Source organism: Zeugodacus cucurbitae, chromosome 6 (genome assembly GCF_028554725.1).
Source record: "Zeugodacus cucurbitae isolate PBARC_wt_2022May chromosome 6, idZeuCucr1.2, whole genome shotgun sequence".
Classification (NCBI taxonomy): Eukaryota; Metazoa; Arthropoda; class Insecta; order Diptera; family Tephritidae; genus Zeugodacus; species Zeugodacus cucurbitae.
This window is the reverse complement of record NC_071671.1, coordinates 37131886-37151474: the sequence shown is the minus strand read 5'-3', so window position 1 is coordinate 37151474 and position 19589 is coordinate 37131886. Positions and strand designations below refer to the sequence as shown.

At 35.0% G+C, this 19589-nt stretch overlaps 1 protein-coding gene and 1 long non-coding RNA gene across 2 annotated transcripts in view; one reads left to right on the top strand and one right to left on the bottom strand.

The window, feature by feature from the left end:
• The window catches only part of LOC105217819 (putative phosphatidate phosphatase), a 59655-nt gene extending 43993 nt beyond the window's left edge, over positions 1-15662 (bottom strand). The window contains exons 1-2 of the mRNA XM_054232762.1: positions 15064-15662; positions 14870-15007 (exon numbers count right to left, since the gene is read on the bottom strand). Coding sequence (XP_054088737.1) covers positions 14870-15007; positions 15064-15217 — 292 coding nt within the window. The 5' untranslated portion in view covers positions 15218-15662. The remainder of the gene's footprint in view (positions 1-14869; positions 15008-15063) is intronic.
• Positions 15663-16473: 811 nt separating this feature from the next.
• Positions 16474-17869, top strand: LOC128922421 (uncharacterized). Its single transcript, XR_008471646.1, has 3 exons — positions 16474-17160; positions 17224-17607; positions 17669-17869. It is a non-coding gene; the product is annotated as an uncharacterized LOC128922421 (long non-coding RNA).
• The last annotated feature ends 1720 nt before the right edge of the window (positions 17870-19589 follow it).

The following is a 19589-nucleotide window of genomic DNA, read 5'->3' as shown; positions in this document are numbered from 1 at the left end:
GTACACTCTTACAGTATATTATACCCTCTCTGTTTAGCTCAGCGGCTCGTACTATTTTTTCCATCATCGAGTTAAAGAATTCACACGATAGCAAGTCACCTTGTCTGAAACTTCGTTTGGCATCGAACGGCTTTGAGAGGTCCCGATCCTGACGGAGCTTTTGGTGTTGCTCAACGTCAGCTTACACAGCCGTATTAGTTTTGCGGGGATATCAAATTCAGATATCGCGGCATAAAGCAGCTCCTTTTCGTACTGTCGAAAGCAGCTTTAAAATCGACAAAGAGATGGTGTGTCGATCCTCTTTTCACGGTTCTTTTCCAAGATTTGGCGCATGGTGAATAACTGCATCTTATCAGTTCTTTGCCGCCGTATTTGAATAGCTCGGCCGACAATCCATCGGCCCCACCGCTTTGTTGTTCTTGAAGCGGGTAATTACTACTCGAATTTCTCCATGGTCGGGTAATGGAACATCTGTTCCATCATCATCGATTGGGGAATCGGGCGCCATCTCCTTTGTTGTACTTTCACTGCCATTCAGCAGGTCGGAGAAGTGTTCCCTCCACAAAATCAGTGTACTCTGGGCATCAACCACTAAATCAGCTCTGGAGGTCCTACAAGGTCCTCCGGTCTTGAAGCCTTCAGTTAGTCGCCGGATCTTTTCGTAAAATTTTCGAGCATTACCCCTGTCGGCCAGCTTGTCAAGCTGTTCATACTCACGCATTTCGGCCTCTTTCTTTTTTTGTCTACAAATGCGTATCGCTTCCCTCTTCAGCTCTCGGTATCTTTCCCATCTCGCTCGTGTTGCGGTCGATCGCAACATTGCGATGTTTTTTTTTTCTCTCCACTGCGAGACGACAATCCTCATCAAACAAGCTGTTTTTTTGACTTTTCCGAAAGCCAATGGTTTCGGTTGCAGCTGTACGTAAGGAGCTTGATATGCCATCGCATAGCTCCCTTATACCGAGTTGCTGATGAGTGCTCTCAGAGAGCAGGAGTGCAAGTCGAGTAGAAAATCGTTCGGCTGTCGGTTGTTATTGCAGCTTCTCGATGTCGAACCTTCCTTGTTGTATTTTCTTATGCTGGAATCGAGTACCACAGACGTGCGTTCTAGGCGCTCATAGAAAGCATCTTTGGTCACATCGTCCTTCTCTTCCGTCGGGGCGTGGCTTTGGCGCTTTGATACGGATTGTGGCTAGACGTTCATCCACCGGGGTGAATGCCAGGACTCGGCGACGGAGTCTCTCTCCCACCACAAAACCAACACCAAATTTGCGCTTCTTTATATGGCCGCTGTAGTAGATGTCACAAGGACCCACGTTCTCCCGTCCATCGCATTTCTTGGATGGCGGTGATGTCAGCCTTTACCCTTACGAGGACATCAACCAGCTGGGCAGAGGCACCTTTCCAATTAAGTGTCCGGAAATTCATGATGCATGCCCTTAATTCACAGTCCTATATACGTTTGCAGTGGTCGTCATCAAAAATTATTGTTACTTATTAAGCGAAGACAAACTAGTTTATTTGATGATAAAGATCGAATCAGTTCGTTCGTTTAACCCAAAATTTGTTCTCGAAGATTTTAAACTAATGGTCTAAACTGCCTAGATGAACAAAATGGGACATCAAACTTGATATCAGACAAAAGGAAAGAGCTACAAACTGAACCATTCAGAAGTTTTACTAGAAATATTATGCCTAGCATTTCCCTACGACTAATGAGTGTAGGTAGATTTATAAGTTTTAAACGACTATTATACGGAGGTAGATTCAATCTTGAATCCCAAAGTAAGTGACCCAAAGCAAAAAGTAAAAATTGTTTTTGAACGGACTCTAGCTTATCAGGATGGGTATTGTAACTAGGATTCCATACCACGGAACCATACTCCAATATAGGCCTTACCAATGTTGTAAAACGAATTCTAGTTATATATTATTATTATATTATTATATAATTACTAAACTCTTTAGACCAACGTTTAACAAAGCTAAGAGCTCCTTTAGCTTTTAAGACTACTGAATTTACATGACATCATTTTTGTGACACCAAATAACTAAATTATTTAAGTCCGATTGTGACTCAGTTCTATCGTTATATGAAGTATATGATTTAAAAAGTTTTACATTTGCATATAATAAAATGTTTGAAAATTTAACAACGGAAGGTATATCATTAATAAACAATAAGAACAGAATCGGACCGAGATGACTACCTTGTGGAACGCCTGAAGGGACCATAATTGAATCGGATAAAGTGTTATTAACTATAACTTGTTGTTTTCTATTATTAAGATATGAAGATACCCAATTAAGAAGTCTTGGTTGAAGACCAAGATAATCCAATTTTTGCAATAGAATTGAGTGGTTTACTCTATCGAATGCTTTACTAAAGTCTGTATAAATAACATCGGCATTCTTATTGTCCATAAAACCCATTAACACATGGCTTACGAATTCAAGCAAGTTTGTTGCTGTAGATTTCCCTTTACAAAATCCATGGTGAGAAAATGAAATTGAAGGAGAAATCGAGAATGTAATTTGGTCAGTGATAATAGCTTCAAAAAGTTTGGGTATAGCTGACATTTTTGCTATCCCCCTATAGTTCTCAACGGATAACCTAACACCACTTTTATGCAAACGTATTATAGAAGAGTTTTTCCACAATGTTTAGGGGCCATCCATAAATTACGCCACACCTTTAAGGGGGGGAGGGTATCATACACATCGTGTGACAAGAGGCAGGGGGTGGTCAAAAGCTTTGTGACATCACATTTCAAAATTTAGGGCAATATCGTTTCCCGCTGCGCTCCTGGGTGCTAGACGACTGGCTGCTCTGTACCACGCCGATCACGCAGCAGCATAATTAAGTATGTATTATTTCTTGACTAGTCATTCGTTGTCTCAGTGCTTAAATATTTAACTAAATGTTGATTTTATTAAAGATTATTCAATAAATATAAGAATAAATAGAATAACCTGTTTTTTTTAATTTATGATAAATCCATAAAATTGGAAAAAGGGTGTCGTCACGTCAGGGGGGGGGGGGGGGGTAAGTTCAAAATGTGACAAGGAGGGGGGGAGGGGTTAAAAAGTCCTTAAATTCGTGTGACGTAATTTATGGATGGCCCCTTAAGAGATAAGTTGCAAAGCTTAGTTAAAGGTAGATATATATATTTTGCACAATTTTTAAGGAAGCATGAGGGAATCATATTTATTTAAACGAACTCTTTAATGTATCTAAATGATTCAAGACATTTAATTCAGAAATTATTGGTGCATTAATAACGGTACTCGGACAAAACACATGCTGATATGGCACATTCGTAGGAGAGTTTGAACAATAATTAGACTTAAGGAATTCTGCAAACATATTAGAAATAGTATAATTGTCACATGACATGGTTGAATTATATTTCATCGCGGACGGAAAATTGGAAATCCTGCGTTTGGAGTTAACGAAACCATAAAAAGATTTTGGATTGCGAATAATATTATTTTTAACTTTATTTATGTAGTTTTTATAACATTTTTTGTTAAGTTCCGCAAACTCTCGGCGTAACTTAGAATATTTTAAATAGTCATCAAGCATTCCAGTTTTTTGATAAAGTTTAAAAGCACGAGCTTTTCTATTTTTCTATTTTTTAGTTTACATACATAGCTCTTTCGAAAACCACAAATTTGAGTTTTTACTTTGGATAACAAAACATTTTGGAACAAACCTTTCAAATAAATAAAATATAGTTTTATTAAAATGTGATACATTAAATTCAATATTACCACTATAATCAGGACAAGTCAATTTAGAAGGTTCCAGATTAATCTTTTTAAAGTTAGCTTTCGCAAAGTTGAAACTAAAACAATGGTCCTGTTTATTGTAAACAAGATCGGATTTGATTTCGATATTAATTTCCAAATCAGGATGATAAGAGTCCTCTGGCAAAACTAAAGGATCGGATCGGACAACAGAAAGTATTGAAGTATTATCAACATAGACCAAATCTAAGAATTCACCGAATTCGTTCGGAATCAAATTAATTTGGTTAAGACCCAACTCGGACATTTCTTCCAAAAACTCATTAAAGTTTAAACGAGTGCAAACTGGTATAATGTAAACATGAATAGATTTCCATGATACATACGGTAGATTGAAATCGCCCAGAACAATCATGGAAAAAAAAACATTTTTTTATTAAAGAAACATGCTGCATATATACAGATAAGTCAGATTGAGGAGGTATATCAGATAATGTTAAGTAAGTATAACCACTATTAATGCAAATTCGTATGCATTTAAATTCAATTATGTCCGCGTGAGGGATTTCGACTTCTTCAGATGGAATTGAAGAATGGACAGCGAATAGTAGACGAATAGCAGAGTAGATAGTTAGACCCCTTATATTTTGATAGTAAATTTGTAATGAATTATTAATAATTAGTTTTTTGAATCCGCGTCTATTTTTAGAATTTGAGCAATTATAGTTGGCTTTTGTTGCTTTAGCTCGAATTCGCGCACGAAAGCCAAAATGATGTATCAAGTAGCAATTGATAATTATCAGCAGATACGTCAATCCTAAAAGAAGATATATTTCTTTCGTATTTAAGTTAAATTTTCTGATATCAATATCGTTCGTTTTTAATTTCGACGAGATGTAAAACCTTACATCTTCGACTTTAGTATCCGAAGCAAATCTCGAAACGAAAATTGATTTGTGGTATTACGACCAAATTTTTTGCCTCAAACTCAGAGCTAGGCGGCGGATCCTGAGTAGTTTTCCGCTTAAGGTTATCAGTAATTATTTTCGGAGGATTATGCACTTTTGATGACGAAGGCTTCTCTCCTTGAGGGCAAGGTATATATTCACAAGGTATATACTCTTTACGGACAAAGTGGCACGTTCTTCATCAGACGGACGTTTACGTTTTGATGAGGGTTTAGTATTGTCGTCTTGTTCATTTAGACATTAAACATCAGTTCATAATGCCTACATTTTTCAGTAAGGTTTCAAGTTCGCGGCCGATATCCTTAAAATTATTGCGCGCCTGTTTAAAAACTTAAAAAAATTCAATTTCTGTCGGTCTACTTTAAGCAACACCAAAGCAAACCCTTACCATCAAGAATAGAATCTAAGATCCTCCCTGTCAATCCAGCACATTTAAGATGGGCAAGCCCGTCACAAAGCCAACAAGAAACAAAGCGATCGGAACCGCTTTTAATTTTGCAGTTTGTAAAATTACAAGGCATTATGGAAAGTTTAAGTGGAATGAAAATCAAAATAGTAAACAAAAATAAAAATTATGTAAAAAAAAATTAAATACAATAATAAAATAAATGTAATTCGGTAATAATGGATGATCAAAGATCACAACCAATATAGTGAGCAGTTTAAGAGGCACTGAAACACTTAAACGCGAACAGCTGTGAGCAAAAAATGCAAAAAAAAACGAATCAAAGCAAAAATGGAAAATTAAACAAAATCAATATGCAAACTATAAAAGAAGAATTTATTACAACAAAATAATTTAAATGACTCGGCACAAGAGTTTAAAAAATACCACTAAAATTTAAGTATAACACAGAAGTAAAATAGCACAAAATACTTAGCTTTAGATTTCACTTATCACATATAAACTGTATTTAATAAAAATTTCACAAAAATTCAGGAACCGAGAAAAAAATACGAGCTTCACAGTTGACGCGTTGCCAGATTAACTTGCTAGGGGAAGTTATGACCCGATTTTCACCATTTCTGGTACAGAGACACACTATTAGAAGGAAAATATTTCCTCTGAATTAAATTGAGATATCTCAGAGATTTAACGATATTTTCGGTGAAAAATTACCATAAGGCACTGAGTTCTTCGTATTCGATATCCGGGGCATTGAAAAGTTATAGTCCGATTTCGACAATTTTTTCACAAGTGATGCCACAGATCATATACAGTATTTGTGCCCATAAGTGGGCGATGCCACGCCCATTTTCCAATTTGTAAAAAATATGAGTGCAGCTTCTTTCTGTTCTTTCTTCTGAAAAATTTAGTGTTTCTGACATTTTTCGTTAGTGAGTTAACGCACCTTTAGTAATTTTCAGCCTAACCTTTGTATGGGAGGTGGGCGTGGTTAATACCACTTCCAAAAAAATTACATCCAAATATGGCCCTTACTAGGACGATCCTTTTTACCAAATTTTATAACTTTATTTATGGCTTAGTTATGACACTTTATGTGTTTTCGGTTTTCGCCATTTTGTGGGCGTGGCAATGGTCCGATTTTGCCCATTTTCGAAAGCAACCCTCTCACGGTTCCAAGTTTCGTCAAGATATCTAAATTTTTACTCAAGTTATCCGTTACACTGACGGACGGACGGACAGACAGACATTCGGATTTCAACGTCTCGTCACCCTGATCATTTTGATATATGTGTATAACCCTATATCTAACTCCTTTAGTTTTATGACTTACAAACAAGCGTTATGTGAACAAAACTATAATACTCTCTTGGCAACTTTTGTTGCGAGAGTATAAAAATACGTGGGGTATTTTCGATGGTACATTAACGATGTGGCCTGGGTTTCGTGATCGATTTTCTGCTGCTATACATCAAAATACGAATGTTTTACCAGCTTTTAAATTCTCTTTCTTTAAAAAGTCGTTGGTTGGTAGAGCTGCACGAACGGTAGGTGAATGGAAATGACCGATGATAATTATATAGAGGCTTGGGATTGACTCAATCAGCTATATGACCGGAAGTATCCGATTTGCAGGGAGCATTTACGACAATTCATTCGTTTACCAGCTATACATAGGAGGGGTACCGTGAGCTCATGAGCTTCAGCGAAGTGGACGCTCAAAGCCTGCAGAGTGGACGCTCAAAGCCGAGCCGACCGCAAATCTGATTTCGAACAGCGTTGATCAATTTTAGGTACCGCGGAGTGGATGCGAGAGTTTAGCGCGTATTTTTGTTTTTTAATATTTACAGATATAACACGAATATCGTAAAAAAAATTTAATGAATATTCGTCAAACAGGTTGAATCCAAAGATAAAAGAAAATTGGAGCATTTTAATAAATACTATTTATATAATCACAAATTAAATATATTAAAAAATAATATTTTAAGTTAATTGTTTTTTTTTTTTATTTTTAATTAAAATTAAAAATTTAATTATATTAATATACATAAATAGCATATAATCACTTCAATCGAATGAATAAATACGTTTGAGCGAATTTCGGCACCGAAAAACACTTCAAAGCTGTTTTTCTCACGCTGATCAGCTTTCGCTCGGCTTCGGTCAGCTTCCACTCTGCGCTGTCTGTGCAATTTCGTATAAAAATGTATGCGCATAGCTCTGAAGCTTTTTTCTCGCATTCATCAGCTTTGCGCTCGGCTCGGCTTTGAGCGTCCACTCTGCAGGTACCCTAACGCATGAAGCTTTGCGACAACTACGGGCACAAGGAATCCCGGTCGATGCTTGGGATATGATTATTGTTCATATATTGCAAGAAAGGTTAGATCCAGATACAATTAGGCAGTGGCCACTACAACGAGAAATTCGCGGTCACAAGATAAGCGTTAATATACAACAAGAGGTGAAAAAATATAAAATGGTTGTAACTTTGCTTTCTTCGAAGAGAGAGATGGCAAAACAAGCACTAACTCTCAAAATTGAAGAACCTCATCGCAGGCGCAAGTTAAAGAGCCAATGTAAAGCAAAAAGCGTCAAACGTCATCGTAAGTTAGAAGTTAGATATGCTCATCATGTGCAATCAAAAATTGCAGAGGACCTTGTCACTATCGATGAAGAAATTAAAAAAGTCGACATACAAATGAGTTTCTTAGAAAAGGAAGAACAATTATTCAAAAAACGTAAATTGTTAAGTGGTATAAAAGATCATAGAGAATGAAAGAAACTCCAATGTGAACTATTCTAAGGCTTTTTTTCAATTTAGATTCGAAGCTGACGTTGTTGTTGTTACTTAATTGACGTCCTTTACATCCGCTGAATGATGATCCGACTGACCTTCAGGTTTTGAGGCCTGGACATTTTTTAATAGGAGAACCACTTGTTCTTCCGCTTCCGGTCGCGATTCCAGAGAGTTCAGCAGCAAAAGGTATTAAACAGTGGAAAGACAGACAGGCTATTATCAAGGCGTTTTGGGTCCGATGGCAAAATTAATATTTGACAACACTGCAGGAACGCAAGAAGTGGCGAAGGGAATTGGAGCGAGTGCGATTGGGCCAGTTAGTGCTGATTAAATGTGAGAATTTTCCACCAGCTCAATGGCTAATAGGTCGTATAATAGAACTCAGTCCCAGCAGTGATAATTTGGTGCGTTCCGAGTCAATTCGAACTGCATGAACTATCCCCCATATACGACATTTAGGGTTTTCATACTTTCAATGGACTTTACCCATATACATATATGCCGAATATGTGAGTCAAATTGCTTGTCATATTAAATTTAAATAAATAAATTGCGAGAGTATAAAATGTTCGGTGACACACTTAGCCCTCCCTTACTTGTTCTTGTTAAAAATAATAATAGGCAAATTTAAATTACGAGAACACTTTATTCAAACTTGCTCACACAACTCGTCATTTACATATATAATTCAAATTCAAAGAAAAAGGACATATTTCGTTATAATAGAGATTGTAATGAAGAGTAATTTTTGTTTGTTAATTGTGAATATTCACAATTATAGAAAACAGTGATGTAATTAAAAGTACTGCAATTCTAACACGCCTCCTCAAAAATTACACTGTAAAAAAAAATCTAAAATAAAATAAAAATTGTATATGACGAATCGTGTACTCTGGGAAATTACAATAATGTAGTCCAAAATGTGTTGCAAGGATTGGGGAAAACCCAGAAAAACCCAATCAGACTACATTTAGTTAAAATTAAGGTATAGAATTAATTAGCTTTATGTTGTATTCAATTTGTCTCATCCATGAGTCCCATTTGACATCTCAATTTTAGGAAACGGTCTGCAGGTAACGATTTCGTGAAAATATCGACTAACTGTTTATTTGTAGGAGTATACTCAAGTCTAATTAGATTATTTTCAATTTGTTCGCTAGAAAAATGATACTTTATATCAATATGTTTTGTTCTTTTGTAACATGAAGGGTACCCTTTTTAAACATCTCCATAATTCTGCATTATTTTTGTTGGTATATCTACTTAAAATATTAATTGACGCACTTAAGTCTGGACGCGAACATATCATAACATACATTAAACAGCCAATTAAATTACGACATGGTGAATCACATCTGCCATCTTAATTTAAAGCCTCATAATCGAGTTTACTTCGAAGTGGAGTTCTAACAGGTTTACAGTCATTTATTTTAAATTTATTCAATATATTTTTAATGTAAGCGGTTTGACTAAGGCACAACTGATTATTTTTCTGTTCAATTTTAATTCCAATGAAATATCGAATCTCATATAAGTCCGTAATTCTAAAAATTTATTCATCAAATAACTTTTACATTCATTCATAGTTTTACTATTCGCTGTTGCAATAACCAAATCATCTACATATACGATGGCTGCTATATACATTTCTGGCCTAGGTAACACTAAGTGTTGCCAGGTGCAATCTGACATTTCCATTGGATAGTTTGAAATTTTTTAGCATAACATCACTCAGAACGTTTTGTCATTTAATCGTGAATTGTTTTATTTACAGGGAATTAAAAAATTCATCTCGGCCAAAAAATGGAATTAACTCGTGAACATTTTCGTGCGATAATTTTTCACAACTTTCGACGTGGATTATCGCGACAGGAATGCATCGATGAACTAAAATCTTTGTATGGCTATGAAGCACCATCATATAGCACTGTGAAAAACTGGTACAACGAATTCAACCGTGTCCGACGCTCGCTCAAAGACGAATTCCGTGAAGGTCGTCCAAAAACAGCCGTTGTGCCAGAAAACATCGATGCCGTACGTGAACTGATAATGCAAGACCGTCATGTAACATACCTTCAGCTGGAGGCATGCCTATGCATTTCTCCCACCAGCATACATTCGATATTGCATGAGCACCTGGGTGTAAAAAATGTTTGTTCTCGTTGGATCCCGCACAATTTGACAATCGCTCAAAACAAGTGCTTCGAAAATTGGTTTGAGCGCATGCAAAAGTGTATAAATCTTGATGGAGAATATTTTGAAAAACAATAAAACCATTTCCGTTGATAAATATTCCTATTTTCATTATTAGGCCAGAAATATATATAGCAGCCCTCGTAGTAGCACATACACATTTTTCAATATGCCCTCTTTGTCAAAAATATATATGCAATGATCTACTGTCGAATTCATAAAACCCATTTCCTTTAATACATTATCAAAAACATCAAACCAACATCTGGTAGCTTGCTTAAGATCGTATATGGCTTTATTTAATTTACAGACTTTTTCTGTATCACAGGATAATCCTGGAGGAATTGTCATATAAATTTCCTCTTTTAATGTACCGTTTAAAAATGCTGTTTTAACGTCCATGTGATGGACTTTTAAACCAAATTAGTTGGATAAAGACAATATAAAACGAAAACTCGAAATTCTAGCTACTGGGGCAAATATTTCATCATAATCATTTAAATATTCTTGTGTAAAGCCTCGTGCAACAAGTCTTGCCTTATGTTTGACAGGGTTGCCTAGTTCATCGTGCTTTCTTGAAAAAACCCATCTACAATAAACTATATTTGTATGTTCAGGTGTTTGTACAAGTGACCAGGTTTTGTTATAAGAATGCGAATCTAGTTCTTCATATATTGCTCTTTGCCAATAAGATCTATCACTTCTACTTTTTATTTCTTCAAACGAATTTGGAGTGCTACTAATGAAAGTGTGTGCATTCATTATACAATTATACGACAGTGATTTTTCTTCACTACATAATATCTATTTGCGTTCTGTTAATTGTTCACTTCTTCTTACATCGTTATTATTTATCGGTTGTGAGTCTGACGATTTAGAACTGCCCAGCAGATTTTAGGATGATCGTTTGAAACCTCCTGGATTAATCCTTTAGGAGATATCCTATACTCCCTATTACTCCTAATACTCGTGTGTAAATACACGTAAAATTGTATACTCGTTTTTAGCATTGCATGTCATTGGAACGCGAGTACTCCTTTTAACCTCCTAATGGAGATCTCTATGATTAATCCCAAAGGAGAACTCTATGATTACTACTATAGGAGATCTCTATGATAAATCCTATATTATTTTCAACCTGCAATTATTTTAACAAAAACAAATTTTTATACTCTCGCAACAAATGTTGCTAAAGAGAGTATTATAGTTATGTTCACATAACGGTTATTTGTAACACCCAAAACTAAACGAGTTAGATATAGGGTTATATATACCAAAGTGCCACTTCCTAATACAGTCCAAAAATGAAATAAATCGGATCATAACCACGCCCACCTCCCATACAAAAGTTATGGGTCAAAAACCATATCTCAGGAACTACTCGACCGATTTCAATGAAACTTGGTTTGGCCAAATCGCTTCACAACCACGCCTACTTCCTATATACTAGAACTTTGAAGACGATCTGAATCGTTTACATTACAATATATAAAGTAAGTACTAGTGAAGATATCGATGCAGAACTTTGCACAAATACTATGTTAACAGTGTGGCAGCCCCATTCTAAAAATCGCCGAAATCGGACCATAGGTTTTTAAGGCCAATATATCTAACACGAGGACCTCGGTGCTTCTAACCTAATATTATGGTTTCCCACTTTCAATGGACTTTATACAATATATATGACGAATATGTAGGTCAAATTGTGTATTACATAATATAAATAAATAAAGTTAAATATGTAAATAAATTGCGAGAGTATAAAATGTTCGGTTACACCCGAACTTAGCCCTTCCTTACTTGTTATAATTTTATTTTTTATTAAAGTTTTTTAATTAAAAGAGTGTACATGGAATCTATTTTTTTTTATTATAAGTGTTCCTGTAGAACTGAGCCTTATATTTGAGAAACGCCTTTTTGATCTAGTTCTGCGCCGATATTTCCTCTATCTTCCGTATTCTTTGTTGCATGTTTTTCTGCCAGGAGAAGGTGTTTCGGGAAGTATTGGTGGACACATTGATATATTCTCCACTTAAAATTGAAGAACTTCCGCATTCTAGGAAAAAAATGTGCTAAAGAGTTATGAAAAAATATTTGCAAGAGATAAACTTACCGAGAGAATTGAATAAAATGTTATTTTGTGAGGCCATTTCATTTATCTATATTTAAGTGTATAATATTATATTATTTTACAAGTATTATATTATGTTTTTATTATTATATATTAATTTAGTAACAATGATGCAAAATGGGAAAAAAATGAAAGTGATCGTCTTCAGCAATTGCAAAAAGCTTGCAGTAAATTATTAAATGGTTGGAAAGATTGTAAGAGCTTATATTTTGATATAGGCACATTTAAATTTTGTGAGTTTAAAATTGCAAGAAGACTATTACATGCGGCCTTTGTTATTCGATTTTCAATTGCCCAAATGGCTTACTGTTATGAAAGTGGTTCAGCTGGCAAACAAAAATCTTCTATCACTTCTTTCGAGCCTGTACCACTTTCAACTTCTTCAAAAACTTCTTTAGAGCCTATATCAATTTCAATTTCATTAACACTTTCCACATCATTTTCATTTTGTGTATTATTATTTTGTTTTTTATATAAAGTATTTAATTTTTTATTCACTAGGCGTTTTAAATGCCTTTTAGAGTACATTTAATTATCAATTTAAAATATTTAATACTCAATGGATATAAAACACTTACGTCTGCACGCTTTAAAAAACACAGTTGAAATGAACAATTGCTTGAAGACAAAAATTAACAGTTATTATTTCCCGTTAAATTGTAATTTTTGAAGCAAAAGTACGATTTTTAAGCTACGAAAAATTAAAAAATCTCCTTTATTGCTCCTAAAGGAGGACAAAAGGAGGTCAATACTGAAATGAAAAAAAATCACAATAGAAGTATAAAATCTCCTTTTTTGCTCCTAAAAATGACAAAAGGAGGACAACACTAAAATAAAATATAAAAAAAAAACACAATATAAGAACAAAATTAAAAAATCTCCCTTACTGCTCCTAAAAGAGGTCAATAGGAGGACTACTTCATTCCTCATTTCAGGAGATCTCGCTTTTAAATCTGCTGGGTGTGTTCATCTACTGATCCATTTTCAACTGTATTTACCAAATCATATTTGTCCAAAGAATCAGGCTGTTCATCTGAATGAAGACTATCAGATTTTTCTTCCGTACTTTCATTCAGGAATTTAGGTTTCATATCTTCCGTACTATCATCGGGATTTTTTTTGTTTTCATACCTTCCGTACTCTCATTTGGGAATTCAAAGCCTTTTGATTCGACACTTTCTCTTATTACATTCCTGAAATGTACAATATCTGTTTCATGTATAATACAATAACATCTCTTGCTGTTATAAAGCCTCTGCTATCTTCGTCCCAAAATTTAAAACCATTCGGTTCGTATCCAACAAGTATACATTTCTTTGATTTCTCATCAACTTTTCTTTTTCTAGTTTTGTTATGTACGAATACTGTCGAACCGAATACCTTCAAATACTTTAAATTCTGTTTTCTATCATGCCACAGTTCATATCTAGTTTTTGTACTGTTCTTAAGAGCTTTACTTGGACTTATATTAATTAAATAGATAGCTGTCAATACTGATTCACCCCAAAAACTCTTGTCCAACTTGGCACCATTTACCATAGCACGCGCTTTTTCTATTATTGTTCTTATCATTCGTTCGGACACACCATTCAAATGTGTGGGACTGTTAAATTGTAAGTGATCCCCTTCTGAACACAATAGTCCTTCATCTCATTCTATAAGTATTCTCGACCATTGTCTATGTAAAAATTCACAACTTTTACATTGAAAGGTGCTTCACTTTTAGCGATAGAGTCTTTAAACATTACAAAAAACATCAGGTTTATAAGTGATTAGATAAGTTACACAATAATGTGTAAATTGATCGACAAATATGACATAATAATTTTTACGGTGGATGGTGTAATCGGACCTCAAACATCAGAATGAATTATAAATAAAGGCCTCTTTACGTGGTTTTTATCTTTATATTTTTCAAAAAGTAATATAGCATGTTTTCCATTAATGTAATCTTCACATAAATCATTGTTATGTAGGTTGCACAGTGTTTAACATATGAGTATCATTGAACATATCTTTACTTTGAATATCTAAAAATTTTCCTCTACTATGTCCTAACCTCTGATGCCACAGTTGGTAGTTATTATTCAATGATGTATATACTTTACTACATAATGTTAATTCAATATATGGTACGCTATACATACCTTTCTTCTTCTTAACTGGCGTAGAAACCGCTTACGCGGTTATAGCCGAGTCCACAACAGTGCGCCACGCATCTCTCCTTTTGGCGGTTTGGCGCCAATTGGTAATACCAAGTGAAGACAGGTCCTTCTCCACCTGGTCCTTCCACCGGAGTGGAGGTCTCCCTCTTCCTCGGCTTCCACCAGCGGGTACTGCATCGAAAACTTTCAGAGCTGGGGCACTTTCATCCATTCGAACAACATGACCCAGCCAGCGTAGCCGCTGTCTTTTTATTCGCTGGACTATGTCTATGTCGTCGAACAACACATACAGCTCATCATTCCATCTTCTGCGGTATTCGCCGTTGCCAATGTTTAAGGGACCGTAAATCTTCCGCAAAACCTTTCTCTCGAAAACTCCTAGTGCCGTCTCATCGGATGTTGACACCGTCCACGCTTCTGCACCATAAAGTAGGACGGGAATGATGAGGGACATACCTTTGTTTTCAAGAATTACTTCACCATTTTTAGAAACTTTGACACCTTCCGTATTAAATTTGATGGTCATCCCAGAGTTTTGCATCTTTCTTACAGAAAGTAAGTTTTCCGGAATATCACGGCAAAACAATAAATTCTCTAGAGTAATCGGATTTTGTAAATTATGCCTTTCTTTGTGGCTTAAACATATTCACCACACTTTGCGACTGCGATTTCCACTGGCGGATCTAACTCAATATACTCAGTAAACATGCTGTCATCGATTATCACGTGGTCAGAAGTACCAGAATCTAAGATAAATGAGACGGTGTTATCTTTACGTCTTGCTACACCGTCACCACCTATCATGAACGCGAATCCCCTGTCCTGCTGCGTAGTTGTAATTTGAACTACTTCCGAACCTTGTTTATTTATACTTTTTTTATACGTGTAGCAGTCTTTTTTATGTGACCTATTGTTCCACAATGGTGGCACTTTAACTTCTTTTTAAAACTGCTTTTGAAATATTTCTGATTGTATTTATTTTTAATATTGTATGGTGTAACTTTGTTAACGTTTTGTGAAAATTTTCCTACGGCTTGTAGCACTTTTACACTCGTATCTCTATCAGCATTTCTTATTTTTGTTTCATGATCAAGCAATCGATTTTTCACAAAAGCTAAAGTTAATTTGTCTTCTGATAACGTTTCAATCGCAGTTATAACACCATCATAAGACGAAGTAAAGTAAGTAGCAGAGAACTGCATGAGTGCCTAATTTCTGTACTTAGAGTAAGCTTGCTTCGACCGTTTTCACACGGGCCATTTTTGTCGCGGCAATTTTTAGTTTTATAGGAGAGGGGGCGACGAAGAGAGGAGAATTTCTCTCTCTCTCGCTTCCTTTGGTCGCCCCATCTCCTATAAAACTAAGAATTGCCGCGACAAAAATTGCCCGTGTGAAAACGATCTTCAAAAGCGATGGCGGTGTCCACTCACACTCATAGACATGCATTGTGAGCTAACATCTACTCAAAGAACTATGAGTGGAGAAGCTACTGAGCCAGTCGTATACTTGCTATTGCATATTAATTGTATTTGTTTTACACATTCTTCTTTTTGATTTTCACTGACAAGTGGTGATCATACTCAAGACCAGCAAAGGAAAAAGCAAGACACACTCATCACCAGTAGCGCGTGTACTTGAGTGTTTACTATTGTATTGTTGTTCGTGTATTCTTTTTTTGTCGTGCGTCAGTTTTTTGTGCGTTGCTTATTAAGAACTGCAAACTTTTTTGTTGTTTTATGTATGCTGACGCAAGTGGGTCATTCGTTGTGGAACATTCCCTGCAAGAACAATGTCAACCTTTTGACTGTTCGTACGATAATTAGAATTAAACAATTTTTTTGCATGTAAAATTGAAATATTTATATCCCTTTTCAATATAGTCAAAGTTTGCTTTTGTAAAAAAGCGATTATTATTTCTTGTCCATGCATATACACACTAATTATTGTTTTGTTGATCATTAGCACATGGATGACAGCGTCTTCGGCTGCTCGATCTGCCACTCGTGTAAATCACATACAAAACACACAAAACGAGCGTGCAAAGAACAGAAAATGAACTCAATACTCAGAGAGTTGCTAAAATTTGAGAATGTCATTTACTCAAACCGCTTTTTTTGTGTTGTCGCTCAGCTTAAGTAATAACATGAATAAGCAGAAGAGAGTTAAGTGTTTTTTAACCGCTTTGAGCTAAGTGGAAAAATTCTGTGAGTGTTAAAACTACCGCGACATATTTGGCTAAGTGTTTTTGATACACAAGTATGAGAAATATGCGAGTAAGCACGCGGTGTATTTTGAGTGGCGGTGCACTTCTGCAGGTCTCTGGTACTGAAACTCCAACACATTCAAAGAAATTTTAATAACACCACTACATACACACATACACAACAAAGGGTAAAATGTGCATAAACATTTAACTCAACTCTTCTCTCATACAGCACCCTGAATGATAGAAAGAAACAACCAAAGTTCTCGTGTTTGAACAAGTTTTGTTTTGAGGTATATCATGGCGGCTTGTGAAGTATTATTTTGCGTGTTTTATTTAATTCAGTGATCTGCAGCCTAATTAAAGTTTAAATTTTTGAAGCACGCATTTTTAAATAAGTAAAACGTAAAATAAAAGTTTTCTAAAGCCAAAATATGGAATTGAAGAGGGTGATACAGAAATACTTCATTGCACTGTCAATTCGAAGCACGCAATAGAAGCTACGCCAACAATGGTCAACATCAATGGCGAAACCATTTAATACGTAAATAATTGTTGAATATAATAATATTATCTTGCCTTAAATTCTAATTAATTTTCCACACAGATATTTCAAACCTCATATGGCGCGTTAAAGGTACGCAAACTTATTGGTGTCACTTATTGTAGCAGCGTAGAACTTTCGAAGCGATGGAATATGTGCTGCAAGCAAATCCAAAACTATGGACGCAAACGCTGCTACATGGAACACAAATCATTCACACACCAGATATTACGTTTAATGTCACTTTTTTGCGTGCAATTAAACTTTTTGGTCAACACAAGCACGAGAATTGGAACGACATGGTTTAGGTGCTTGTGAAACCGTTTATTATCACGACGTGTGTCAACTGGGTTTTGCCAATGAGCTAGAGGGCAAAGCAGTTTCAGTATCTTTGAGCTTACCGGCACTTGGTCGTGCCATTAGCAGCTAAAACACAGAAATTAAAGGGTAAATTTAAGTGAATGTTTGTGCTCATAGAAATTTAAAAACTTTTTGTATGTTTAATTAGGAGGACTTTTTTGATTCATTTTCACCTTGTATTGAGGAACCATAACGTTGTTGTATCGCTTTACAAGGACATAAATTCACCGAAATTAGTTCAATGGAAATACTACAGCAAGAGCATGGATGTTAAGACTTGAACGGTGCCGTGTTAGATTTAGAATTCCTGAAACATAAGATAATTATTACCAACTTTTATTACAAACTTTATAAAAATTCAAATTTTACTTTATATTTTATAGAAACCCTCCTCCCAGATGAATCTAGTACTAGTGAAATTAATGAAAGAACAGATCTTATAAAAACTCCGAAAGAAACCAAAAGAGTCCTCACATAATGTGCGCAGCTTACACTTCCAGACCGCACGGGGTATTTGACATTTTCCACTCTTTCTCCAGCCTTTGTCCGATAGCAAAAATTGTTCAAATATTCATTTTCACCTACTTTATACATATGTATATAGTGTAGTACGATAATATATGTATAAAGTAAATATAATAATAAACAACTAAATGGCATGATATTTTCAATAAATATGTAATATAATTAATGATTTTGTTATTAAATTCTCATTTGGGATTTTGGTAGAACTAACCGAAAACAGAGGGTATAGTTTCTGGGGTTTTGTGGGTCGCAGTACTGAAAGTGCACGTGGAGTTTTGGTTCCAGTATTGGGTCTTTCATCCGTGATTGAACCAATACCATTCCCCAAATTGTGCAAGAGGTATATATACATTGCTAAATGATGAATGTAATGTGCAAGAAAGGGATGAACGATCACACGTACACAAGAGTTTCGGGCACTTTTGTCAATTCGCCCTTAAGAATGGCATAGAAACTTTTATTGAAACTGCGGGTACCGCTCCCTGGCATTTCACCGGAGAATTCGCCGGTACCTGTCTTGCAGGGTCTATTTCTGCACGCGTATGGTAGTAAAACTATTTGAACATACACATTGTTATGAAAATTGCCGACGGCAAATCAATGATTGTTCGAGTCCATAATGGTATCATCAAATATATAGTTTATATAAATAATTAAAGAATAAGACAGAATTCTTAATCAGTTATGAATAAAAATTAACTTAAAATAAATAAAAAAAATATAATAAAAATAATGAAATGAAAAATAGATAGAAAATTAAATTAAATAAAAATTTTTATGAACAATATATAAATATAATAAAACATGACTTTCAGAATTGCCTATCATCAATCGGTGAATTCTCGCACAATCTATTCAGTGAATTATCATACATACATACATACATTCACAAGTACATATTTTCCTACGTTGCTTATCCATCGAATTCCCCAGGTTCGACGCTCATCATAAACATATTTTTAATTAATTTTATTAATAATTGGGTCAAAATATATTTTTAATTAGTAATTATATTAATTTAAAAATTTGCATAATATAACTTAATATATGAAATAAATTGCAAATGTAAATCTTAAGCTTGCTAGCACATGGAGAATTGACGTGGAAACACCCTATTCCCCTTTGTGTCTAATGTTCTCAGTTCTTACATGCTGTGGTGTATTTTTTTCTTTGGAAGTGTCGAGCTCAGTATATACAGTAGAAAACCTCTAGTTTATTTACATTATTTTTCATCATTTTACACATCACCGAGGGGTACTTGGTTGTGTGAAAAGCTTTTTTGCTACAATTGTGCTAATTAGGGTGTTGTGCTGGCATTTAATCTTCACAAAAATTTTAAAGCCCGATGAAATTATTTTAAATTATTTCGCATATTTATTAAATTTTATGGTGGTATTAAATGTTATTTATTGATAAGTTAGTTATATTTTATCTACAAGTGTATAACGCGATTCAGCTAATTTTTAAATATATTATTAAAATAAATACATCCCTGGGTTGGTGACACTGCATTTGGCCCTTTCAATTTTTAATAGATTTGATAT